Genomic DNA, 27,593 nt, shown 5'->3' on the forward strand with positions numbered 1-27,593 from the left:
GGTAACAGAGCACCAAAAAAATTGTTGCTTGAGCAGCTACAAATTACCAGGCAAGATAAAGTTAGAAAGGAAAGTCAGAAAGAGAGGATATACCCTAAGTACAGATGTAAAAGAAAATTATCTAAAGATGCAATACAGGTGGTATATAACCCCGGAAATATTGGGTAAGATGGACAATCACAATAGGAAAGAATGTTGGAACTGTAAATGCAAAAAAGCAAATTACATACATATGTGGTGGGAGTGTAAAAAAATTAAAAACTTTTGGAGCCAAATTCATAAAGAGATGGAGAATATACTCAACACAAGAATTAAATTTGAACCAAAATTTTTTTTGTTGGGCATGATAAATGATAAAGAATTAGAAAAGGATTATGGGAAAATAATATTTTACATGATAACTGCTGCAAGAATGATAATAGCAAGAAGATGGAAAAGTAAAGATAATCTGCAGGTAAAAGATTGGTATGTGAAAATACTTGATATGACAGAATCCGATAGACTCACAGATTTATTAAGAAATGGAGATGAAACAAGATGGGAAGGTATGTGGGCACCCATTATAGATCATTGTATAGAACAAATAAAGAAACACCGGAATAGAACATAAAAAGGGTAAAATGTTAAGAACATAAAAGAAAATAGTTTGTTCATGTAGTACAACGCAGTGTTCAACAATACTGACTTAAGAGTCACCTGTAATATCAAGAAGGTAAAGTGATGATTACATAAGGGGAACAATAACACTAAGAAGATGCAGGAGTGTACAAAAAGAAAAAAGTGGTTGTTCGAACATTGAATAGAATATGACCTGAAGGTGATATTGACTATATAATGTATCAATCTTAGAATTTACAAAAATGTATAATGAGAAATGATAATAGATACACTCTGATATAACATGTAACACTATAATAGGGAAATGTTCGAACTAACGTAACAAAGTAAGGGATAAGACTAATAGAGAAAGTTCATAGTAATCAGTTGTCTTCAACTTGGAGGAAGGGAAGGGATTTTAAATGTCTATTGTTATTTGTTGGCATTTAGTTTAGAACGTAAAGGAATAGAGATGGGTTATTGTTAGAATGATTTTTTTTGTATTTTGTTTTATTTTGTTTTGTCTACTGTTTAGTATCTGTTGTTGCTGTTTTGTCTTTTTTAACAAATAAAATCTATTTAAAAAAAAAAAGAAAAAAAAAGAAAGAGAGGACGTAGCCAGGATTTTGGGAAGGGGGCGGTCAAGACTAAGTGCCACCATTTAGAGAGGCTAAGAGCCCCCCAAGACACAAAAAGAGGGTCGAGCGTTTACCCTTGACACCTCAATGGCACCACTTTAACTTCCGTTATGGCTTCGTGCTATGGAATCTTGGGATCTGTAGTTTTGAAGACCTGTTGAGTCATCTGTCAGGTACCACAACAAACTACAAATCCCAGCATTTCACAACATGGAGCCAAGGGCAGTTAAAGTGGCATCAAACTGGATTATTTTTTCAGTGCAGATGCAAACTGAGCCCTTCCTCTGAAGGTGTTTACATCAGATAAATTCAGCTCAATAAAGCAAAGTGCAGCTTCTCATGCAATGAGCGGCAGCCACTCTGTTCATGCTCAGAGACACTCTGCTCATGCTTTGAGACACTGTATTCCAACTTCTGAGCTGAGCTAAGAACCCAGGCTGCATCCACACAACATTTCATTCCCACTTCCAAGAGGGATTTTTAATTTTAAGACACACACACACACACACACACACTTTTTAATTCCAAGACTTATCTATCTATCTATCTATCTATCTATCATAAATTTTAATTCCAAGCCATTATACGTTCCTTTCTTTTTATAATAAACAAACCCCTTTAAGAGAATCCTATTTTGGGAGAAAGGCAGGGTATAAAACCAATCAATAAAAAATTATAGCGCAATAGTCCATCAGTGCATGGCTTGCATTATAAGACTTTATACCTTTATACATTTAAAAACAATTAAAATCACAGTAGGCTCAGAGTGCTATAGAATCATGGAATCATAGAGTTAGAAGAGACCCCTAGAAGTAGGGCTGCCATAACCCGGCGGCCCCCGTGCCAATCACGGTTTCAGGGGGCCCCTCCCGGTCCCGGTCCGGTTTGGGCCCCCACCCGTGCCTGGTTCCCGGTTTGGGGGCCCGCTCCGGCCATTGCCGCTGCTGCTAATGCGGCTGCTGCGGCGCCAGCCTCCTCCTCTGGCTCCGCCTTCCTCCTCTTCCTCAGCGGCAGAAGCGCCGCCGCCACCGCGCCCCCACTGTGAGGGCTTGCGCGCCGCCCAGGCCTCAGTAGGGGCCAGTGGCAGCGCGCGCGCCTGCCCCATTCCCTCCGTGCGCATGCGCGCGCCTGCCCCGCTTTCCTCCCCCGCGCGCACGTGCCTGCCCCGGTTCCCTCCACGCACGTGCGCCAGCCATCAGAAGGAGGAGGAGGGGGGAGAGGAGGAGGAGGAGGAGGAAGGAGCCGGAGGAAGGGTGCCTGAAGGCCAGAGCAGAATTGGGCCAGAGAAGGAGGAGGAGGAGGAGGAAAGCTGAGTCAGTGGCCATTAGGTCTGCCTTGGTATTTTTGGGGTTTTAAATTATATTTAAAAATATAAAATACTTATTTTATTTAATTTTTTTAATTTTTATTATTGCTTTTATTTTTTATTTTATTAATTTTTATTATTGCTTGTTTTTATTTTATTTTATTAATTTTTATTATTGCTTGTTTTTGTTTTATTTTATTAATTTTATTATTGCTTGTTTTTATTTTATTTTATTAATTTTTATTATTGCTTGTTTTTTATTTTATTACAATTTTTATTATCAAATATATACACCCCTGCCTTGTTTTTTTTCATTATTTTTTATTATTAAATATATGCAGGTGCATTTTCTGTGTATTTATGGCGCTTTGAATGCTAACAAGTCTGCCTTTCTTGGACAATTATAGTGATGATGATGATGGTGATGATGGTGATATTGATATCAACAAGCCTCTGAAGCACGGCCAATGTAACTTGCTGTGATTTTTACAAACTCATGAGCAGTGAAGAAAAACCACAGTCCCTTGCCCAAGTACACACTTCTGAGAAGTAAAGTTGAACCCGAGGGCAAATACATTTCTGCCATCTGTCTAAGAATAATGCCAAAATGTCCTCCATTTTGATCATGCCTAAAAACATGCATTTATATTAACATTTTTTTTAAAAAAAACTCATTTTTGCGCGTCCTCCATTTTTATAAAAATGTGTCCTACATTTGAAAATGTTGCCCTACATTTGTCCTACATTTGTCCCGGTTTGGAGGTCCTCACTTATGGCAATCCTACCTAGAAGGGCCATCCAGTCCAACCCCATTCTGCCATGCAGGAACTCCCAGTCAAAGCATCCTCAACAAATTATGTAATGGAGGTGTCCATCTATATTGTAGAAAGATATACTATAGATTAATGCTATGGAAAATCACCACCTTGAGTCTGTATATTGGGAGAAAGGCGGGATATAAGAAAATAACAACAACAACAACAATATCTGGGTATTGTAGTTTTGTGAGACATTTAGCCTTCTTTGTCAGAGAGCTCTGGTGGCACAACATACTACAAATCACAGGATTTTCCATAGCATTAAAGCAGTGTCGAACTGGATTATTTCTGCAGTGTGCAGCCTTATTAAACTGCAGTTCCCAGCAGTCTGTGGTGCTGCTGGATGATGGGGCCTGCAGTCTAGCATTGCCTGGAGCAGGGCCATAGGACTCCACAGCCACGATTCATCATCTTAGATTGATTCCATATATTAATTAATTAATCATAAAAACATAGAGTTAGAAGAGACCCCACGAAGGGCCATCCAGTCCAACCCCATTCTGCCATGCAGGAACTCTCCATCAAAGCATCCCCATTGACATGCTGAAAAAGGGCCAGCTAACTGTATTTTATTCTATTTGTCTTTTAAAAAAGAGAAAAAACAAGGCTGGAAGGAAGCCTCTTGCCTTTTTGCATCACAGACCCACCTCTTTTTTGTTGTTGCAAAAATCCAGAAATGACTGTTTTTGAAAACATGAGTCCATTCTCAGGAGAAATGTCCAGAGTAGAGTCTGAGTCTCCTTTCTCTGGACTTCCAAAACCCCAAACTGACCCTGAGAGCATCTGGTCTGACACCCAACTCAAGGAAACTTGGAAATCCTGAAGGTTTAGATCAATTACTGAATTATTGAATTATACAAGGCATAGTGGTCTCAGGGTTTTGCTGAAGCTCAGTATGCAGAAGCACAACATTATTTTAAAAATATTGTGCATTAAATTACCTTCAGTCTATGTCTATGAGATGCATATGAAACATACATGGATCCCATCTCCCAGTATATCCCATTAGACATACTGTATAAAAATATACCAAAATCTGAAAAACTCCAAAATCCAAAATACATCTAATCCTCAGCATTTTGGGTAAGGGATATTATTATTATTTTTATACTATATTGTACATGGATATAACAGCTAAAAGTTAGAAGTCACCTTTTCTTTCTTTTATATTTCCTTTTAGAAGCTTCCTTCCTTCCTTTTTCTTTCTTCCTTTCTCCCCTTCCTCTTCCTCCCTTTCTTTTCCTTCTTTTCTTCAGCTCTCCCTCCCTCCCTATCATTCTTCCTTCCTTTTCCCCCTTCCTTCCCTTCTTCTGAAGAGACTTTTATTCTGGCAAAAGCACAAGGGAGGAGGGGGCAGGAGGCGGAGGAGTGGGAGCTGGACTCCGATGGAATCGAAAGGGAAAGAAACCACAAGGACCCTCTCTCTCTCTCTGAGCTGGCAACTTTTGTTTTGTCTTTCCCCTTTCCCTCTCCGAGTTCTCCGTGGTTTTGATGGAGGGGAGGAAGGAGCTTGAATGCCCCCAGGGCCTGAAGGGGGGGTCTGGACCCCCCAACCCCCCCCCCCCCCCCGCTACGTCCCTGACATGCCAGATGTTTAGACTCAGTCAGAGGCCATAGGCCTGAGAGTTTTGTAGCCTGGGCACTGGAAGGACAGTGAAGGAAGAGAGGAGAAAGTAGTGAGCTGCAGTAGCATGCCTGCAGGAAACGACACATTGAAGCCTGACTTAGGAAAGAATGGGTTCTGGTCTAGGTGATCCTATTGTATCTGCGTGGGCTTAGGTACAAGTGACAACAGGCCAGGCAAAAGCTGCCTCCAGAGTCACTTAGCGTGTGTGAAGAGCCAAAGAGAAAGACCAGGGGAAAGCACCCTAGGCTGCCTGCCCAGCCTCCCTGGCATCATGTCAAAAAAGCACAGAGCTATCAGCTTTGCCATCAGAGTGGAAATAATGGAAGTCTGGGCTGATGAACGCAAGCAGTCATTCCAGGATTCATTTTGGAAGAAGCTTAAGCTCTAGCAGATTTCATTATCGATCGGTTTTATAGGCTTAATAAGCACTCTTGCTTGGTTTTATTTGATTAATATGTCAAGGCACCCTTTCTTGGTTTCATTTGATCAGTTTTATTTGAGGAAGCAGCATCTTGGCTTCAGAAAACCCTGAGCTTCCATAAACTGCCAGTGACTCCAAGTCTCTTTAGCACCTTTTCCTCACGGAGGTACTCCTGTCCATCTTTCTACCCTCGGCCTGTGATTGGTCAGTGGGAGAGGAGAGGCTCCACCCACTTCACCCCGCCCCCGAGGAAATCACTGCCACGTAGAGATTCCCTACACTAGCCTCCCTCCCTCCTTTCCCTCTCGGCTTGGCGGCCAGTCAAACGGCAGGAGTGACGTGTGCACCAACGGCTCCTCCTCTGACCACGCCCCCTTCCGCTCTGACCACATTAGAGACCACAGCGGTGGAGGAGGGGCTCAGACTCCTCCCGAGGAGCTCGCGTCGAACCGTTTGCGCACGCGCGGAAACGGCCGTTTTTTCCCTCCCCAACCAACGGCTAAACGAGCGCCTCGTGACCCTCCCGACGTACGTACGTAAGCACGCACTCACGTACGCGCCTGCGCACTAGGCCCTCGTCGGCCGGAGGGGTGACGTTGCGCTCATTAGGCCTTGAGCAGCCGAGGGAGGCGCATCTCTGAGGCGGATCCGGGCCGCCCCTTGGTTCTTTTTGACGGTAGTAGTAGTCCTAGGTGAAGGATGGCCTCGGCGTGACGTGAGTCGCCGGCCCCTCCAAGAGCGCCATGGCTGCCTCGGGCTGGCAGGAGTCCCTGTTCCAACAGGCCGAGGCGGTGTCGGCCCGGTTGAGGGAGGTGCTGTCGTCCGGCGCGGGCCTGCTGCGCACCGAGCTGGGCCTGGAGCTGCCGCCCGGATGGGACCCTCATCGCCTGCCAAGCTGGTTGCTGCTCCTCTCCTCGTCGCTGCTGGCGCTGCTGCTCCTGCTGGGGCTTCTCTGGGCCGCGGGGTGCGCCAAGGGAGGAGGAGGAGGAAGAGGAAGAGGAAGAGGAAGAGGGGGTCTCCGGCGGAAGCGCCTCAAGAGGGCAGCCGGGGAGGAAGAGGACGAGGACGACGAGGAGGAGGAAGAAGAGGAGGAGGAGGAGGAGGAGGAGGAAGCCGCGACAAGGGCCACCAGCCTGGGCCTGGCAAGGGGCGGCCCCCCGAATAAAGGGGCCCCCGGGACAGGGACGGCGGGGCTCTTGCTGAAGGCGGAGGAGCAGAAGAAGCGAGCCAAGAAGAAGGCGCAGGAGAAGACGGGACGGGTGAGTGGGAGCCATGGGGGCAAAGGGATGGAAGCATAGAGCTGGAAGAGGCCCCAAGGGCATCCAGCCCAACCCCTTTCAGCCATGCAGGAACTCTCCATCCAGCCTCTCTTTAGGAAACTGCAAGGGAGGAGACTCCCCCAATCGCCCAGGGAGCGTCCAGCAGCCCTCACTCTCAGGAAGTCCCTCCTAATGTTAGGTGGACTCTCTTTTTCCTGCAGCTTGCATCCATTGTTCCGGGTCCTGTTCTCTGGAGCAGCAGAAAACAGGGCCATACAGGGACTCCCAATACAGGTTTATAGCTCTTTTGGAAGAAAGGAGGTGAGAGCTTTCCTAGGCTTGAGCCTGCTCCCTCAGATGCCTACTTTCTCAGCCTGCTTCCTCAGATGCATGGAGGACTCTGCTCCGTCCTCAGTTCTGCTTCAGTCTGGGTTTCTCCATGCATCTGAGGAAGGAGACTCATGGCTAGGAACTGGTTGTGCTTCCCAGGGAACCCTCCCCTCCATGCATCTGAGGGATTAGACCCAAGTCAGGGAGGCTCGTGCTGTCAGGGGATCCACCACTCCATGCTTCTCATGAAATAGACTCAGGTTTAGGAAAGTGTATGCTACCAGGGACCCTCACTTCCATGCATCTGTGGAAGAAGACTCTAGGAAAGCTCATGCTACCAAGGGATCCATCACTGCATCCATCTGAAGAAGTACACTCAAGTATAGGAAAGCTCACTCTACCAGGGGACCCTCCACTCCATCCATTGAGGAAGTAGACTCAGGTCTACAAAAGCTCGTGCTACCAGGGGATCCACCACTCCATCCATCTGAAGAAGTACACTCAGGTATGGGAAAGCTCATGCATGCTACCAAGGACCCTCCATGCATCTGAGGAAGAAGACTCAAGTCTAGGAAAGCTCATGATAGGTTCTTTCTTTTAGTTAGTCTCAAAGGTGTTACAAGTTCGTTTTGCGCACACTGATTTTCCAGACTAACACAGCTATGTCTTTGAATTCTACCACCAAGGGAAGGCAGTTTGGGATTCATAGTTGGTGGGTTTGACAGAGGAAGGAAAGACATAAGACAAGGGGCTCAGTGGTTTTAGCATCTTTAACTCAGGGCCATTATTTATTTCCATGGATAGTTCAAGCCATTGTATTCCGCATCACCATGTATGGATGTGAAAGCTGACAGTGAAGCAAGTTAATGTGAAGAAAACCAACTCACAGAATCATAGAATTGGAAGAGACCACAAGGGCCATCCAGTCCAACCCCATTGTGCCTTGCAGGAACTCAGAAAGCACCTCCAACAGATGGCCATCCAGCCTCTGTTTAAAGACCTACAAAGAAGGAGACCCCACCACTCTCTGAGGGAGCATGTTCTGATATCAAACAGCTCTTGGTGTCATGAAGTTCCTACTAATGTTTAGGTGGAATCTCTTTTCCTGTAGTTTACATCCGTTGCTCCAGGTCCTACTCTCCAGAGCTGTAAAGAACAAACTTGCTCCACTTTCAGTATGACATCCCTTCAGATGCTTAGACAGGGCTATCATAGGAGATGTAGTGCCTGAGAAGAGTGCTGCAGATACTGTGGCTGCCTGGAAAAAAAAATGGATCCTACAGCAAATTAAACCTGAACACTCCCTGGAAACTGATTAAACTGAGGCTATTATCCAGGGGTAGCAGTGTTGGCCGTACTGAGACTGTCATACTTTGGTCATGTCATGAGAAGGTATGAATCATTAGAAAAGACAATAATGCTAGGAAAGGTAGAAGATAGTAGAAAGAGAGGAATACTCTGTGTCAGATGGTTAGACTCAAATCATGGAGGTCATGGGGCTGAACCTGCTGGACCTGAGCAGAGAAGATGAGGATAAAGGATCTTGGAGATGTCTCATCCACACAATCACCATGAGTCTGGGCTGACTTGAGGGCAGTTATCAACAAGTACTCTCAGTTGGAGAAAAATATCTTTGGAAGAGCTGTAGTTAGAGCTAACTCAGCATTTCTAAAAACTATACTACACACCCCCTCATTTCACCACATTATGGATTGCAGCAGCAAGTAAAATCTCTGCAATCTTCTGTGAGTACTTTCTTCTGATTTTGCTAAAATGAGACCTCAGCAACATTGCTTTTTTGGACTATAACTCCCAGAATCTGTCAGTGGGAATGCCCATGGATGCAGTCCAAAAAAGTAAATTTACCATGGTCTGACAAAACTGCTTTGTCAGAGCTTAGCAAACTTAATTCTTTGGACTGCATTCCCTAGAATCCTCCTATTGAGCATTACCATTCCCACTAACAGATTCTGGGAGCTGTAGTCCAAAAAAGTATGCAAGGCTTTGCTTTAGTACTATTTGTATAATTCTTTGAACGTACCTGCACATGTAGTAATAAGGATCCCCATGTTGATTTCATGATCTTACCTATTTAGCAATTTGAACATATGAAGCAATGGTCCTTGGAGGACACCAAGGTCATACTTTCTAACTTTAGCATGCTTAGTGCAAGTACATTTTTGCTGGTGTTAATCTTAGCTATATATTGACATATGCTGTGTTCAGTTCAGTTCAACTTTCTTCAGATTAAATATTAATTGAGTTGAGTAATTCAGGCATTTTTTCCACACAGATTTCATGGAGTGGAGTTGTTTTCTCTCAGGATGATGTGGTTTAAGAATTCAGGCAATGGTGATTATTTTGTATTTGTAGAATGAATGTTAAAGTATGTTGACTGAAAAAAAACCTTACAGTAACATCCCACAAAAATACAACACTTGAGTAGAAATTCCTTGGCTTTAGGAGTGACATATGAAAACTCAGAATTCATTCAAGGCATATAAAAAAAACTTTCCAAAAGATCTAATATCAAGGTGATCTCCATAATTTATTTACAATACCATCAGTAAAACTCTGCAGGCAGTGTTCAAAATTATAAGCCTTAGTACAAACTGTTTTTCAGGTTGTGTGACAAATGCTATGCTGGAAGATAAGGCACTCGTAGTACATTTTTATTTGATTAGATTTATCCTCAGTTATTCCTTGTCAAAACTCAGAGAAGCTAAATATCTAAAAATGGACTTAAAATTGCAAATGCTTAAAATGCTGTATTGTATATACTTGTTAAAATAGAATATAGGTAATACAAACAAACTACACCGTGGAAGACACCTACTTGTTTTTTCTCCAAAAGGTCATAACAAGTAAAGTTGCATAAAGGATATCTAGAAGACCTTGACCATATGTGGTACCTAATGGCCCATGCCACAAGCAGAGCTGAATAGTTATGAATTAAATTATGGCAAACTCAGATGGTATTATCCTGTTTTCTGGTACAACGACACTTTAAAGGCCCTTGCATGACATATAACAATATATTTCCAAGGCTCATGTGAAAGGGTTATAGGATAGATTGGTCAGATTTTTGCATGTTGTGTTACTGGTTGTGGCACTTATGGTTTACCTTTTTGTAGCTTGGAGCACAACTTTAAGAAAAATAGTAATGAAGGTCAAACTTTAAGCAATTTGAGGTTTGCGGAAATGTTACAAATGATATTATACCTTGAGCAAAATATCTTGTTTGCTTTTAGCTTTGTGTTCTTTTGGATGGACTTTGCAAATCTTAACCAGTTGAATGAGATCAGGGTTTTAAATGAGCCCAAGTATTTTCTTTACAGCCAAATACAATATTAGATTCATTAAACCAATATATGGAAACTGTAATTGTCTGAATGAAAGTTGAAAAGTTCAAACTCAGTGCAGCAAAAGCACTAAGAAATAATAGATTCCTTTGAAAGGCAAGTTTTGCAATTTGGGTATCTTCTTATAACCGCCTTTATATCTTGATGGCCAGATGGAATCTGTCAAGTCCACACCTTTCAGCCACTTACTTTCCTGAATCCTACCCAGCTTCTGGTAATCACAGTTATTTAAACATGCTTTATATTTGTTTTCCCCCAACCTGCTGCCCTTCATATGTTCGCTACCTGTCATCATCCCAGAAGCATATCCAGTTTTCCAGAATTCTGAAGATTATCATTAAACACACATGGGGGACACTAAATTATTTCATTGGAGTGGAAGTCCATCCATATCTTCAAGAAACTCGTTCAGGTACAGATGGACATTATTTTTCTGAATAAATGCAAACAGCAAGACATCGTTCCTAAGGGACTAAATGTGAAAAATCCACTAGAGACAACATATCAGAGAAATCATTCCATTATGCTTTTAAGCTCCCCAGAAACCACATAATCAAAGGCTTTTACCATTAAAACCCTAAACTAAAATAATTTTCTGTATTTTCTAAGATGCTTTAATAATATTTCAGTAAAGAGTTGATTGCAGAGCTGCTTTAAGAGGAGGCAGGACTTTCTAGAACCTTTTTTCATCTTAGCCTAGGCAGAGGTTGCTACTGACATTGAAGATACCCAAATAATCACATTCTTTGTGTTGCTGTTCCTAATACTAGAGCTAGGAAAGAGGACAAAAGAGGCGTTAATTGATTCCTGAAATAATTATGCTGTCTGCTCTTACATTTTGGAATTTACATGCAGTTCATTCAAAGTGAACCTCACTGAATTTAGTGGAACTAAATTCCAGGTAAGTAAACTACTTTAGAGTCACCAAAATGAGTATTTGGAAAGAGAGCTGGCTCACAAACAGAACTTGGAAGAGACATGTTAAGAGTAACATTGCTGCTCATAATATTTTAACATTTGAAGTTACAATGGCTAATATTCCTTTATTCCTTGTCTTCACCAGTTTGACGGTACAGCAAGTAATGGTTACTCTCAGTCCCAACACTTCTATAGGCATGGTGGGGACATGAGATAGGACCCTTTTGGTGACTGCCCTTAGGTTCTAGAACGTCCTTCACAGGGAAGCTAGAGCAATCTTCTTGTTATCGTTCTGTTTGCAGGCAAACACTTGAAAAAAATTATAAGTTGTAGAACTGAAGAATTATAAAGCAAGGGCTTTAGAAGGTGCTGTATTGTTTTATTGAACTGTGTTTTTTATTCTTTTTAGTTGTATGTTTTATAGTTAATGTGAGTAATTTAATTCTATTTTAAACTTGGCTTTTTAATATTTTAATTATACTGTATTATACATGTTTTAAAAGGTAAGCCACCTTCACTTCCAATTTTAGATAGAAGGCAGGGTATTAATAATGTTAACTAATTATTCCAGGAATTTTAAAATATACCTGCAGGAACCTAGTAGGGTATCACTACCCCCTGTCAAAAAACTAACTTTGACTGCCTTCATTCTTAAACCAAAAGCTATCTGGAATGCGTGCAGTTATTCTAATGTTGCAAAAGCACAAATAGCCTTGTAAACTAAGTATGCAGGGCATTTGTGTACCTTGCTTTCAGTGGATTTTGAGAGAAGAAATTCCACTTGAAGGAAAGCACACAGGTGATGGTCAACCCATGTGTCTTGTTAACAAGATTAATACAGGCTAAGTCGCTCTTATCCAAAATGCTTGAAACTAGAAGTATTTTGGATTATTCATTTTTCATTTTGAAATACCAGTATTTGCACATATGTACATGATGAGATATATCGGGAGATGGGACCCAAGTCGAAAGACAGCATTCATTCATGTTTTGTATACACATTATATGCATAGCTTGAAGGTAATTTTATGTTGTTGTTATTGTGCCATCAAGTTGTTTCCAACTTACGGCAACGGACTTATCATTGGGTTGTCTTGGCAAGTTTCTTCAGAGGGGGGTTGCCATTGCCTTCCTCTGAAGCTAAGAGAGTGTGACTTGCCTAAGGTCATATAATATTTTTAATAATGGTGTGCACAAAACAAAGATTGTATACATTGAGCCATCAGAAGTCAAACATGTCACCATCTCAGCCACCCATGAAACACATTTTGCTTTTTGTGCTCCACTGTGGTAGTGTGGGTGACACACATGGCCTGAGAGATGCCCATTCCCATTGAAGTGGTTAGAGGCCACGCCTTGTAAAGCTATACTATTAGTGGACTTTGGCTGTGGTCTGGAGGTGCAGAGAATATGGTCTAAATGTGCTCCTCGCTTGTGTTGTCTTCATTTCACAAATGGTCCCACCTCTTTTGCTAGTGTATCTGAGAGGTTCCACCGTTGTTATCTCTCATTACAGTATTTATTGCCTTCTACAGCATATCACCTTACCTTTTAGATCTCTGTAGTATAAGAGACTTGTAGCTAAAGGTTGTGTTGATTAATTTTTTTAAAAAAAGAACAGTATGCATTCTGGCTCTTTTCTGCTCCTTTTGTGGAAAGCCATCCATTTGCCTTCCCCACTCTCTAATAAATAATAAATAAAGTTTTTATTTATATACCGCCCTTCCATCAGATCAGGGCGGTTTACAGCAATTAAAATACAATAATAAACAATTAAAAACATACCACAATGACAGAAGACATAAAAACAAAAGGCCCCAGGTTAGCCAGTCCCGTTGCCAGTGCGGCGGAGGAGGCCTATAGGACCTTATTTAGGGAATGCGGTCCGGAACAGAAAGGTCTTTAGGTCCCGTCTGAATTGGGCCAGGGAGGTAGCTGAGCGGAGCTCTATGGGCAGCGTGTTCCAAAGGGCCGGGGCGGCGATGGAAAATGTCCTCCTGGTAGTGGAGACCAATCTCGCCCCGGGAACCCTAAGTAATTGCTGCCCAGATATTCTGAGGGTGCGGGGCGGAGTGTATGGGGAGAGGCGGTCCTTCAGGTATCCTGGGCCCAAGCCATTTAGGGCTTTATAGGTCATCACCAACACCTTATATTGCGCCCGGAAGCAAATGGGCAGCCAATGGAGATCTTTTAATACCGGTGTTATATGGCTGGCCCTGGACGTACCAGTGACCAGCCTGGCTGCCATATTCTGCACCATTTGAAGCTTCCGGGTTTGGTATAAGGGTTGCCCCATGTAGAGTACATTGCAGAAATCCAGTCTTGAGGTTACCAGGGCGTGTACCACAGTTTCAAGGTCCCTCTGGGCCAGGTATGGGCGCAGCTGGCGAATAAGCCGAAGCTGATGACAGGTGCTCTTGACCGTCGCATTCACCTGAGCAGTCAGGCGAAGGGACGAGTCAAGAAGCACCCCCAGACTGCGCACGGAGTCCTTCACAGGGACCATGACCCCGTTCAGGACAGGTGGAACCACCGCCATTCCTGGACCAGGGGAACCTATCACGAGTACCTCCGTTTTCTCTGGATTCAGCTTGAGTCGGTTTTCCCTCATCCAGCCCATTACTGACTCCAGACAGGCCACGAGAGGAGAGACGCCATCCTCAGTCACTGCATCAGTCGGAGACATAGAGAAAATTATTTGGGTGTCATCAGCGTACTGATAACCCCGCGCCCCATGTCTCCGGATGATCTCTCCCAGTGGTTTCATGTAAATGTTAAATAGCATGGGAGACAGACTGGCTCCTTGAGGGACCCCAGTTTTAAGGGCCCTCTCATCGGAGCACACGTCTCCCAGCTGCACCATCTGGGACCTCCCGGAGAGGTAGGACCGGAACCACTGGAGCGCAGTGCCCCCGATTCCCACCTCTACCAGGCGCCCCAGAAGGATACCATGGTCTATGGTATCGAAAGCCGCTGAGATGTCCAAGAGCACCAACAGGGACACGCTCCCCCTGTCGATGCCCAGACGGAGATCATCGACCAAGGCGACCATGGCCGTCTCAACCCCGTAACCCGCCCGAAAGCCAGTTTGAAATGGGTCCAGATAATCCGTTTCATCCAAGACCCCCTGAAGCTGGATTGCAACCGCCCTCTCGATCACCTTCCCCAAAAATGGCAGCAGTGATACTGGCCGATAATTGTTATACACCAGGGGGTCGAGGGAGGGCTTTTTCAATAAAGGTTTTACTATGGCCAATTTGAGATCGGATGGAAATTGCCCTTCCCTCAGAGATGTATTAATAATCCGGCGTAACAATAAAGTTACAGCCGGACCCCCTGGGCTGCTAGCCACGAGGGACAGGGATCGAGAGAGCAGGTTGTCTTCCGAACACTTCCGAGGATCTTGTCCACATCATCGGTACTCACCAACTCAAACCGATCCAGTTTAATAAAGTCCACGGAGGTCCTGGATACCTCTACTCTAGGTTCTGCCTGAATGTCGGCGTTAAGACTTTCGCTTATCCGAGAAGTTTTATCCGCGAAGAAGTTGTTAAATTGGTCGCAGCAGGCCTTAGAAGGTTCAAGGCTCTGGTTCAGGGCGGGAGGGAGCTGAGTTAGCTCCCTGACCACCCTGAACAACTCTGCTGGACGCGACTCCGCGGACGCGATACGAGCACCATAGAACGAATTTTTTGCTGCTCGTATCGCCTCTCCATAGTCCTCTAACAGTTGGGCTAGGAGAGTCTTGTCGTCTAAGCGAAGGTGTTTCCGCCAACGGTACTCTAGCCGTCGCAGCTCCCGCTTCCTTGCCCGGAGATCTTCCGTATACCAGGGCTTACGTTTGGAAGCGGGTCTGAGAGGGCCCTTAGGAGCGATACTGTGTATAGCCCTCGAGAGACCGGTATTCCAAATACCAGTCAGGGCATCAACAGAGTCGCCGTCACTTCCAACCATGTGTCCCTCTAGGGCTTCCTGGAACCTTTTGGGTTCCATTAGCCTTCGAGGGTGGACCATCCTAATAGGTCCACCACCCCCGGGAGGGATCTGGGTAGAGACCTTGACTTTCGCCTCAACCAGGAAATGATCCGTCCATGGCAGGGGGGAAATATTAGATATTTCCACCCACGGATTTTCCGCATCAGAACAGAAGACCAGATCGAGAGTATTACCCGCACAATGCGTAGGACCCAGAATCAGCTAGGACAGGCCCATGGCCGCCATGGTATCCATGAATTCGCGAGCTGCACCGGGTGGAACATAGCTGGCCGTGAGGGAGATGTTGAAGTCGCCCAGGACAAGTAGCCTGGGCGTCTCCAGCATCAGTTCAGCGACCAGCTGTGTCAGCTCGTTAAGGGAGTCCGTTAGCGCACGGGGTGGCCGATACACCAACAGAATCCCTAGACTGTCCCTAGCTTTTAGGGTCAGGTAAATACATTCGATATAGGACGTCTGTCGGATGTGGTTCCTGGTGAGGGACACGGTGTTCCTATGTATCAAGGCCACACACACACACACCCCGCCCACCTAACCTGGGCTGGTCCTTCACCGAGAACCTGGCAGGCAGGGCCTGAGCCCACACAGCATCACCTTCAGGCCCAAGCCAGGTCTCGGTAATGCAAGCCAGATCACAACTTCGGTCCTCCAGTAGATCATGGAGGATGTGGGTCTTGTTGTTAATTGATCTGGTGTTGCACAGGAGCAGCGACAGGGTTTGTGGCACGGTTGGAGTGACCCTCAGGTCCCTTGGGTTGGGAGAGGGACAGGAAGGGGAGATAGATATGAGGCATCGATCTCGCCTTCCCCTGGAACGCAAGTCCCTCCTCCCACCGCCATACCTCCCCCTGCCCCACACAACCTCAATAGGAGCTCCGCTCAAGGTGATGTTATCCCCTTCCTCCCCAGCCCATGCATCCCCCGCATCCATGACCTCCCCCCCACCCTACACCAGCAATATAAAGGGCAGAGGTTAGCCACCACAGGCATCCTCTGCTCTAGGCTAACCCACCACCTCCCAAGCCCAGCAAAAACTGCACAGCTGCGCAACTGCGGAGTCCCGCAACGGTGGCCCTTCAGTCCATAGGCCGCCCGGCAGAGGCGCGGCTCTGGCTGCGGAGTCCGGCGAGGAGGCAAAGGGGGCGTGGCAGGAAGGTCCGGGCGTCCGGCTTTTAAGCTCGCCGCTCTCACCTGGCGAGCACTCTCCCTGTCTTCCCCCCAGGAGTCTTAAAGGGCCCGCTCCCGGCTACCGCCAAATGCCAAAGCAGCCAAAAAAAGAGTCCCGCAACGGTGGCCCTTCAGTCCGTGGGCGGCACTCCCGGGGCGGTGCGCAGATGCGCACCTCCGACACCCCGGGAGGAGGCCGCCCGGCAGTGGCGCGGCTCTGGCTGCGGAGTCCGGCGAGGAGGCAAACAATGTCATTTTTGCAACAATGTCATTCAAAATTCTTTCTTTTTTTTTTAAAAAAACTGTATCATAGTTTTTCCAATCTTCTACCTATGTTTCAAAAGTACTGTGTTACAGCAAAGGACGATTTAAGGTACTGATAAAAAATAATTTTAGAGAGCAGGGAAAGGATGACCAATATAAGATTTGAAGACCTTGTTTCATATGCATTAAGGCTATACCTTTATATCCAAGAATTAAAGAAATGGTTGTAGGCAATAGGCACAATTATGGACCCAGTCTTTGCACATTAGAGGTGGGGGAATTCTGGTTCCTTGCATCCAGGGTGACCACTCTTCTTCCTTTCCCCAGACATGTCATACATTTCATTCCACTGGCCAGGAGAAGTTTCAAAAAGGCCTCCATTTTAAGCATGACTTAGAAGAATTAATTTTTATTTATATGTGGCTTTTATTTTCTAATGCCCTGCATTTTCCTGGAATGCCCTACATTTTGCAGTGTGTTGTCTTTCTTTGCAGTTATGACATCTGATCACCCTGCTCACATCAGATTGCCTGAAAAACATTACTGTAGTTCTTTCTGTACTTTCACTGTGCATGACACTAGTTTGAAATGTAGCACTATATTATCTAATGTCTTTGCTTTTTGCAGTAGTGTAGGCAAGGCTACTATAGTGACATTGTGATACAGGTTCCTCCCAGTGATAACACTCTAGTGCATGAACTCATGCTCATATATAGTAGTTTGTGGATGAAAAAAGACAAGTTGTTAAAGAGTGGTTGTATCATGTTCCTTTTTAATATCTTTTTTTATGTTATCTTAACAGAAGGTCAAGATAGCTTTCATAGCAAGTCTAGAAATAACAGAACTTGTTTGTGTTGGGCATGAAAAATGGGTTTGAGGGCATTTGGGAGTACAGCATTTTTTCCCCTAAAGATTAGATTTTTTGCACCATTTAAATCAAGATTTGTATGTAATTGTAGCAGGAGATGTTCTGCAACAGTGGCCATTTTCAGCCTCTCATGTTGTAAAGTGAGAAGCTGAAATGAAATTAAACTACTGTTATAAACTTAATTTTATGACACTGCCAATTTAGGAACCTTATATTTGAAAAGAGAACAACCTTGGATTCATAGCTTATTATGTTTACAAGGAATGTGAGAGGAATATTAGGAATCTTTAATTTCAGTAAATCTGGGCATAAGTTAACTGCTTAGTATTTAACAAAATTGTTGTTGTTGTTGTCACTTTCAACTTATGGAGACCCTAAAGTGAACCTATCACAAGGTTTTCTTGGCAAGTTTTTTCAGAGAGGGTTTGCCGTTGCCATTGCCATTCTATAGCAGTGGTGTTTGAAAACATACTTCATCACCACTGTTATCTGTGCTCAGTACTGGCTATTTTCTCTTTTTTGTTTCTTTATTGAAACATTTTAATTTTTATTATAATTTATATCCCACCTTTTCTCCAGTCTGAGACACAAGGTAGACCTCAAAAATTAAAACAGATAACAATAAAAATTTCATATCATACAAAAGCTAAAATATGATTTAATTACCAATAGAATTAAAAGCAATTGCAGGCATGGAATTTAAACAGAAAACCAACAAATACAGACAATACAATGCATTATGAAATACCCTGACCCACTGAATAATCAGTCCTTAAAGGCCTGCTGAAATGAAAATCTTAACCTGCCTGGTGCAACAAGGGCACCAGTCTAGACTGTTCCTGATCCTGGAGGCAGCCACCAAGAATGCCTTCTCATGTGTTCCTACCAGATGTATCTATGAAGATGGTGGAACAGAGAGAAGGGCATCCACATAAGACCTCAAAACATGTACAAGCTCATATGGGAAATACAGTCTTTTAGATTGCCTGGGATGAGCCATTTTAGGTTATAGCCAGTGGTTTGAATTGTGCCCAGAAAAATATAGGCAAGTGGAGCTGTTGTAGTAATTACAGTGGACCCTTGTTATACGCTGGGGTTTGGTTCCAAGATCCCCCGTGTATAACAAAATCCGTGTATGCTCAAGTCCCATTAACTATAATGACATAGCAAAATGGTGTCCCTTATAAAAAATGGAAAATCAAGGTAAATTTATACTTTTTTGGAATATTTTCAAACCATGTATGCTTGAATCCGTGTATAAAAAATCTGTGTATAAGAAGGGCCGACTGTACAGTAATACAAACAGGATGTAACTAAGACATTTGTCACCATGGCCAGGTCTGATGTCAAGGAATGGGTGCAGCTGACCAGCAAGCCTCAATTGTAGAGATGTACTCCTGGCCACCGTTGAAACGTGAGGTTCCAGGCTCAGAGTTGAATCCAGAAACACACCTTAGGGTGCAACCCTATGTCTTCAGGGGGAGTATAACGTCATGCAGCACTGGCTCAGTCATTGTTCCCTGGTATGCCTTTTGGCTGATTGGGAGCCATGCTGTCTTGTTTAGACTAAGTTTCAGTTTATACATCCAAGATAGCTTCTCTGGATTGAAATGGAAAGGAGTAATAGCATGGGGACAGAATTGATCCCTGAAGGACCCCACAAGTCAACAGCCAGGGGATCGAACAGGATGCTACACCACCTTCTGGGTTTGTCCTTCCAGGTTAGCACACAATCTTGTACCTTGCCAAAAACTGGACTGTTGGAAACTGGCCAGTAGTTTTCCAATATGGCAGGATCCAGGGAGGGCTTTATCAACAATGGTTTTGTAACTGCCTTCTTTAGGCATAATGGAGCTCTGCCTTGTTTTGATGTGGCATTATGACCACTCCCTCTGACCTCCCTACCACTCCTGTTACTAAGCCAGGAAGGGAAAGGATAGATCTAACACACGTTTGTTGGTTTGTGGTGTGTATACAGAGGGGGGCTGATTGGAAATCTCCATCTCTTCACACCAGCTAGAGGGGGAAAAGAAGAAAAAAAAAGGACTCTTAGCGTTGTACTAGTACTGAGGTTGAAACAAAATGGTGGGAAAAGTGCAATGATTAATGTGTTGAATTTGCAAAATTAGGATGCAAATTAATAATATGCATACAGTGGGCCCTTGGTATACGCGGGGGATCCATTCCGGACCCCCCCCTGCGTATACCAAAATCCGCGTATGCTCAAGTCCCATTGTCCCCAATGGCGGCGCATGTGCACGCGCACCGCTATTGGGGACAAATTCCCTGGCCTCCCCTCCCCTTTCCCTCCCTGCCTCCCTCCTCCCCTGCCTCCCTCCCTCTTTCCCTCCCTCCCTTTCCCTACTTACCTTCTTCGTCGCCGCCACCACTGCTGCCACCTCGGCCTCCCAGTTGCCACCACAGCGGGAAGGCCGAGTGGTGGTGGTGGAGGCCAAGAGGCCTCCAGGCAGCCACCCAGTCCTTCCGCGGTGGCGGCGAGGAGGCCAAAGCCTGGCCTCCAGCATGGCCTTCCGGCCTCCTCACCACCTCCGCAAAAGGGCTGGGTGGCTGCCTGAAGGCCCTTTGGCATCCAGCACCACCCAGCCTTTTCGTGGAAGCGGCGGTGAGGCCGAGGAGGCCGGGCGGCAGCTCTACTTCCTCGCCGCTGCCTCCGCAGAAGGGCCAGGTGGCCATCCGGCTCTTTTGCAGAGGCAGCGGCCGTGAGGAGGCCAAAGCCTGGCCTCCAGCTCAGCCTCCTCGCAGCTGCAGCCTCCGCAGAAGGGCCGGATGGCAACCAACACCACCCGGCCCTTCTGCAGAGGCTGCGGCTGCGAGGAGGCCGTGCTGGAGGCCAGGCTTCGGCGTCCTCGCAGCTGCTGCCGCTGCCTCCACAAAAGGGCCGGGTGGTGTTGGTGGCCATCCGGCCCTTCTGCGGAAGCTGCAGCTGCGAGGAGGCCAAAGGCCGTGCTGGAGGCCATGCTCCAGCCTCCTCGCCGCCATTGCAGAAGGGCCAGGTGGCTGCCTGGAGGCCTCTTGGCCTCCACCGCCACCACTCGGTGTTCCCGATGTGGCAGTGAGTGGGAGGCGGTGGCGGCAGCGACAAAGAAGGTAAGTAGGGAAAGGGAGGGAGGGTGGGAAAGAGGGAGGCAGGGAGGGAAAGGGGAGGGGAGGCCAGGGACTTTTGTCCCCAATGGCAGCGCGTGTGCATGCGTGCCGCCATTGGGGACAACTTCCGGGTTTGTCCTCCGCAGATGCTCAAATCCGCGGAAGGCAAATCCGAGTATAAGAACGGCTGACTGTACTTATAATAACTGTATAATGTTATTTTAAAATATGCAAATTAGATGTCTGGATATGAGGGGCTGGAATATGACAACCCTATTAAATAAAGCCCTTGCCTAAATGTTCTATTAACTCTGACAGAGCTTAGGTGTCAATCATGACGGGCTTATCTGATCTACCCAGCATTTTGATCTCTAATATAAGTGTGATGTAAGAGTGAGTTCTGTGGAGTGAGTAGGTGGTTCTCCAGACCAGCACCCTGAGTCCAAACTTTATAGTACTTTGAAGGATGTAACTTTCACTTTTAATTGGATTTGGAAACATAATGCAGATCACATGGCACCAGAGTAATGTGCTCCAAATAACAAGCCCCATTAGCATTCTGCCTGTCCAGCAGTTTGCTAGTTTCTGAACATTCTTCAAAGGCAGCTTCACACAGTGATGAATGAAATAGTCCAGTCTGTGTTAATGGCCAAATCTGCCTGAGGAAGAACCCCAGGTGATATACCAGAGAAGCTATGCAGAAGTGGCCGTACTCATAAGCAGCAGCCTTGACTCTGGGACCAATGCTAGGGACCGAATAGTTCTTACAGACTCCCTCTTTGTTCCATCTATGGATTTAAAGAAACATGTAGAAGCAGCTTTAGGGCTAGAACATACCAGTATCTACTGAAACTTGAATCATAATTGACTTGTGTAAGTCACAATCCAAGTAAGGTGTCCCACTGACTTGAGTAAAATCCTCAATCTTTTCCATCGAATCAGTGGGACATAATATATTAATTGGGTCATGAGTGCCCATTGTTGGTGAGTGTTGCTAAGCTTACTTTTTCAGCAGTTGGATTAAAGATGGAATTAAGTATTCTTGCAGCTGCTTAGTTACTTGATTCAGTGTCCTTCATTACATTTAGTTTCTGCCTTTCTTCCATGAAAGAACATTGTACATTGATTGGTCTCTGTAGTCACTGGCTATAATTCCAAATGTAATGTTTTCTCTAGTCACTGCCCAGATCCAGAACTTCCGCAATGTTACATACTTTCATACTATCATTATTGATTCTGTATCGAGTTGGAGTCTTCCAGCGCTTGTGTATATTTAGTCAAAGCTGCAACACTCATGCAGAAGATGGGAGGTTTAAAGAGAAGATAATTCCTACATGGAAGTTCTTCCACTCCCAAACAGCTCACTCAGATCTTGGAAAGTTATACCCTACAGACATACACAGGCAAGAGCAGTTATCATTGTTGCTCTTTTACTCTTAAAATCTGCATTTTAAAAGAATTCTTAATTTAAAATTTTAATATAGCTTGTGTTGGGCACAAATGTAGCCACCTCCATTGTCCAGTTTCACCTAAGCTCAAATGGAGGTGATCGGAACAGATCACTGAAGACTCAGCATGGTCAATCAATGTTGAATGCTGACTCATTGACTGTTGGAAGGGAGGGCAGTAGAAAACTGATTGGAGAGAATATGAATCAAATAGCTAGAAACCTACAGTCCAGAACACAACAACTTTGCCGCAGATGATGACTTTTTCCTCCTAATTCTGACTCGAGCTTTATGGAGCTGGAACCAAAATGGCTTCATACACAGTAACCAGAGAGAAATCTATAGACAGGATCATCCAATGTTGGGAGGTGCTTAAAGGGTTTAAAAACCCTGCCCTTTTAATAACTCTGTGACATGGTATCTTCGTGCAATGGGATGGTTGATAACCAGAAAAACGAAGTGAGGAGGCATACAGAAAGTGAGGATAGAAAGATCTTGTTGCCTGCTGTATATTGAGTTCCCGGTTCACACTAATGTACCTAATCCCCAATGCTTTGATTTCTCCATATTTGTGCTCAGTGCTATGTGTCCATCGTGCTGGGGACAAGCAGGCAGGTATCTGATAAATGAGGGCTGAGCATTCTTTATGGGCATGAAAAACAGAGTGGCTCTTGGAAGAAGTTGGGAAAGGGATTGGCAGAAGAATGGAATGCAGTGGCTGGGACCCAAAACAGAAACACTCCATTGTAGCATCCCACTAGTAATATCACTGTTGTGTAACTGAATGGTGTTCAGGATGGGATTTGCTGCTTTTGTGCATTTAAACTGAAAGCAAACTTTAGCAATCCTTTAATCCTTTAGCAATCTTGCTTTAGCTTGTAAGTTAAGCAGTTCTATTTGTATTTATTTTAAATCTTTTCACTTGGTGTAAAGAAGGGGTGTTCAGGATTTCTTTCATTTCTTAATACTAGAAGTCCAAGCAGATGAATCAAGTAATACTCTAGATGGCTAAATCCTGTGAAACTCTGGCTGGCGTAAATAGGTCTAAAGACTTAAGTTGCAATTTTATATTTGCTATCTAAATTGCTTGTGATTTCATTTTCTTATGTTCTAGCTTAATGGTCAACCTGCTCATGAAGTTTCTGAAGAGGAAATAATGCCGATAGTTCGAAGAGAGAATCTAAAGCAGCCATCAGATGTGGAAAAGAAAACAGAAAAGGTTAGTTGCTAATTTGTGAGTGATAGAAAGCTGCAGATAGTATCAATTCTATTTTCATAATCTGAAGCAAATTTTACTCCAAAATGGTGGAGCAGTTGGCTCACTATAAGTGGTAAACCGCAGCTTGCTTCTGCCACTAATCCCTGCACCCCCAGGATAGGAACCTCTGAAACACAGCTTGATTGCAGAAGCATACTCTTGCCTTTTCTTCCAGGTTTGAGCATGCAAAACTGGGCTGCTTTCCCTGACCCTGCTGACTAGCATGAGATGGATTTATTAAAGAAGGAGGTATTTTATATTTCCCAAAGCTCCCTGTGACAACAGTGTTAAGCAGAAGGTAGTTTGGGGTCTGCTGATAGAATTCTGGGGATCTGTAGCAGACCTGAAGTATTTCTCATTCTCAGTTGTTTAACGCAGGTAGGGAACATGTGGCCCTCTAATTCTGTTGATGAAATACATCAGCCTTTACTAATAGCCAGATAGGCTGAAACTAATGGGAGTTGGAGTTTAACAAGATACGGAGGGCCACTGGTTCTCCAGTCCAAGTTTAACAAAAACAACAACTACAAGACCTTTTCTTTCTAACTTAGGTTGCTCTACATAGTAACACTTGTCACTGCTTTAATCAACCTCTATTTTATATACCTCAGTAGTGTGTTTGTGTTTGACCTACTAAATATGCAGTGAACAGGTCACTTTGCTTGAATCCATCTAATGAATGTTTCTGAAATGGAAACATTTTGGTAGTATCCAAACTGTATCAAACTGTTTCAGCAGTTTTATGCAGTACAGTGGACCCTTGTTATACACTGGGGTTTGGTTCCAAGATCCCGCGTGTATAACAAAATCCGTGTATCCTCAAGTCCCATTAAATATAATGACAGCAAAATTGTGTCCCATATAAAAAAATGGAAAGTCAAGGTTTGATATTTGAAATTTATATATTTTTTTTAACATTTTCAAACTGTGTATGCTTGAATCCGTGTATAAAAAATCAGTGTGTAAGAAGGGCCGACTGTATGTTTAGGGATTATAAACATTTTGGTTGGCATCCTGTTGGTTAATCCCTATTAGAGTATACCTGTTCTGTCATTTGCTGAGTGGTTAGTCAACACATACACAACACATAAATCCCATTGATTGAGTGGGTCTGCTGTTGTCAGGATAGCATGATTTAGGTGTAAAACGATTTAAGACTAGCTTTATTTTGAAAAAATACATTATTAAATACAAGCTAATTTCAGTACAGATAATAAGTATTAATGTTTACTTCCATAAAACTTAGTATGTACTATAATCTATACTTTTCCTTGCCATTTTTAGACTTTAAGACATGGACTCTACTGAAGCCACTGTTAAATTGTTAATATAAAATTTTGCCTACTGTTAAACTTCACTTGTTCTACTGTAATTCTGATATTCATCATAAAGCATTCAATAACTTGAATACTAAGAGAAAATATTTGCATTTTATTTTAGTCAAAGAAGAATAAGAAGAAGCAAAGGGGAGATACTAAAACTGTTCAAGATCAGTCACGTGTTGATGGAAAAGAAGCAGATGAAGGTATTAAAAATGGAGGGGGGTAGCATAATAGCCTTTACCCATCTCCTTTCTTGCTGACTGACAGTTGGAAGAGGACAAGAGTTTGTCTTGACCAATCTCCACCTTCCTTTGCAGCCCCCAGTACCATCTCCCCCTGTGTACTATAGGAGATCACAAGATTTTACAACCTTCTGAAGCAGGAATGTCAAGGGATGTAGGAAAGTGGGGAATCCGTAAAATCAGTATACTGTATGTAAAGATTTTTATAAATAAATGTGTCTGTGTGTTGAAGGTACCAAACCCACTACAATCAAGCTTTCTCTCCAAGAACAGACACAGCTTTCCTACTAGCTAAAACTAACAAAAGGCACCAAGGCATGTGAGCCTCCTGGGCTTCCAGTGATAAAGATCTACATGTAGCCTTAGATACTCTGCACTTGAGCTATCAGAGGGCCAACTTCTCTATATCCCTTTAAATTATTCACCCCCAAAGCCCCTCTCTTGGCAGGGTACAGCCTCTGTTTATTGGCCCTTGTCCAGCCCTCCACTGCATACAGGCAGTGGGTCCAGAACTAGCAGAGCATCATCTAATTCAGAAGTTACAGAGAAACTGAGCTGCGTGCCATCAGAATATTCATGACACTTTGCTTAAAATTTCCTATTTGGCCATTCCTTGCATCTTCATAGAGATGCTAAACTTTGAGGACCAGAGAGTACCCTGTGCACAATAGCACAGTTGCGAGGTGTGTGGGGGTAAGTATTTTTCCTGTCGTCAACATCAGGAATGGTCTGTACAGATGGAAGCTGAACCACGGCAGTGCAGCTTTCAAAATCCACTGAGACAATTAAGAAGGATACCATCATACAGGGTATGACAGGGTATTGAAAGCCACTGAAAATTCAAGCAAGAACAACAGGCAAAGTTTTTTTTCTCAGTCAAAAGGCTCAGTCACCCCTCAGGATAACCATAGCAGATTCAGTTCCAAGCCCAAACTAAAATGTACTTAAATCACCTATATCATCCAAAAGCATTTGCAGTTGCACTCTCATAACTCAGGAACTTCTGAAACAAGAAAATCACCTGTGCTAGGGAAGATCCAGGGAGGAGACAGGTTAACTATTAGAATGATAATTATTGCTATTTAAAAAACATCACCCATATGTTTTCAGATTACCTGGAATGCACAGCAAGCTCTAACCATATATGGAAGCTGGATACTGTGGGTGTGCTCTCTAGGATAGCCAACAGTGTGCTGTGGCTAGTTGCTACAAGTTCATAATGGTCAGCAAATAGTTTTTCAAAGAAGCTTGTCTACCATCTGCTGGTTTTACTATATTAAGGAGCCCTGACAAGCTTTTGAGGCACATCGAGAGTTCCCTTTAGACCCAGTATGAAAAACAAACTGAGTTTGGTTTCTTTTGTTGCAGTTAATGTTTTCCATAATTCTTTTAGGAGCTTGGGAAACAAAAATCAGTAACAGAGAGAAACGGCAACAGCGTAAACGTGACAAGGTACTGACTGATGCTGGGTCAGAATCAAATGTATCAGCTGTGGAAAATTCAGTCTCTCTGTCTGTGGAACCACTGACATCTACATCCTTTTCAGTTGGACCTAGAAAAAACAAAGGTAGGTATATGACTCGTATAGTCCTTTTTTGTTTCTTAACTTCATAAAGAACAGTTATTCTTGAAATAACAAATTTAAAAAATAATGCTGTAGCCATTTGGATTTAGTTAAAGATCTTTTTTAATTAGTATTTGGTGTTGATAAAGCATTGAACATAAATCTCAATAATTGATGAGGTTTGGACATCTGAGGAGCCTGGAGTAATTCCTCAACCATCCATTTGAGTTAGCTGTCTTTCCACCAGGATATTTTGCCAATTTTTGGCAGAATGCATGTTCCACAGATTACTGGAAAGTTGATGTGCGTGCCTTTAGTTCTTGTGTCCTATAATTGGTTTTATAGGCTCTGTGGAAATACACTTTGAAATAATAATTTTTCAATATTTTTTACTTTCTGCGGGGAAAAAATCAAATCTTCATAACTACCAAATAAGTCAGTTTTATTTAAAGCAAGGAAGTACCCAAATATTAATTTTAGAGCCTTTGGGGGACCAAATTTAATGAAGGACATACCAAATATGTGGACAGTGCCTTGGACATTACTATCTCTTATAAGATATATAAGGCAGTATCTGGCATCTGATTTCCACTAGCAGAATCCAACTCATGATCCAATTCCCTCTTGTCTTCTAACCTCTATAGCCCCTTCTTTTCTGTCCTCACTTCTCTCTCTCCAGGCTCTTTCCCTTTGGACTTTAAACATGCTCTCGTTTCCCCAATTCTGAAAAAAAAACTTCTCTTGACCCCTCTTCTTTGTCTAGCTATTGTCTGATTTCTCTTTTTCCTTTTCTTTCTAAGGTTTTGGAACTGGTCGTTTATTCTCACTGTCTTGAGTTTCTCAAAGCCAACTCCATTCTAGATCCCTTTCAGTCCAATTTCCGTCCACGGCATTCTACAGACGGCCCTCACAAAGATCTCGAATGATCTTTTGCAGGCCAAGGCAAATGGCCTTTACTCTGTTCTCCTTCTTCACTGTGGCCTTCGACACTGTGGATCACTGTCTCCTAGTTGATATACTTTCTGACCTCGGGTTCTCGGACTCTGTTCTTGATTGGTTTAAATCTTATTTGTCAGATAGATCTTT

General features: G+C 43.9%; 1 protein-coding gene across 2 annotated transcripts in view; it reads left to right on the forward strand.

Annotated features, from left to right (window-relative positions):
* The first annotated feature begins 6,004 nt into the window (after positions 1-6,004).
* Positions 6,005-27,593, forward strand: part of MTDH (metadherin) — a 37,305-nt gene continuing 15,716 nt past the window's right edge. For both annotated transcript variants that reach the window (XM_089517684.1, XM_089517685.1), the window contains exons 1-4: positions 6,005-6,666; positions 23,236-23,340; positions 24,820-24,904; positions 26,337-26,510. In XM_089517684.1, coding sequence (XP_089373810.1) covers positions 6,151-6,666; positions 23,236-23,340; positions 24,820-24,904; positions 26,337-26,510 — 880 coding nt within the window. In that variant the 5' untranslated portion in view covers positions 6,005-6,150. The remainder of the gene's footprint in view (positions 6,667-23,235; positions 23,341-24,819; positions 24,905-26,336; positions 26,511-27,593) is intronic.

This window comes from Sceloporus occidentalis, unplaced genomic scaffold (assembly GCF_023333645.1).
Source record: "Sceloporus occidentalis isolate IW3139 unplaced genomic scaffold, rSceOcc1.0.p SCAF_3, whole genome shotgun sequence".
In the NCBI taxonomy this organism is placed as follows: domain Eukaryota; kingdom Metazoa; phylum Chordata; class Lepidosauria; order Squamata; family Phrynosomatidae; genus Sceloporus; species Sceloporus occidentalis.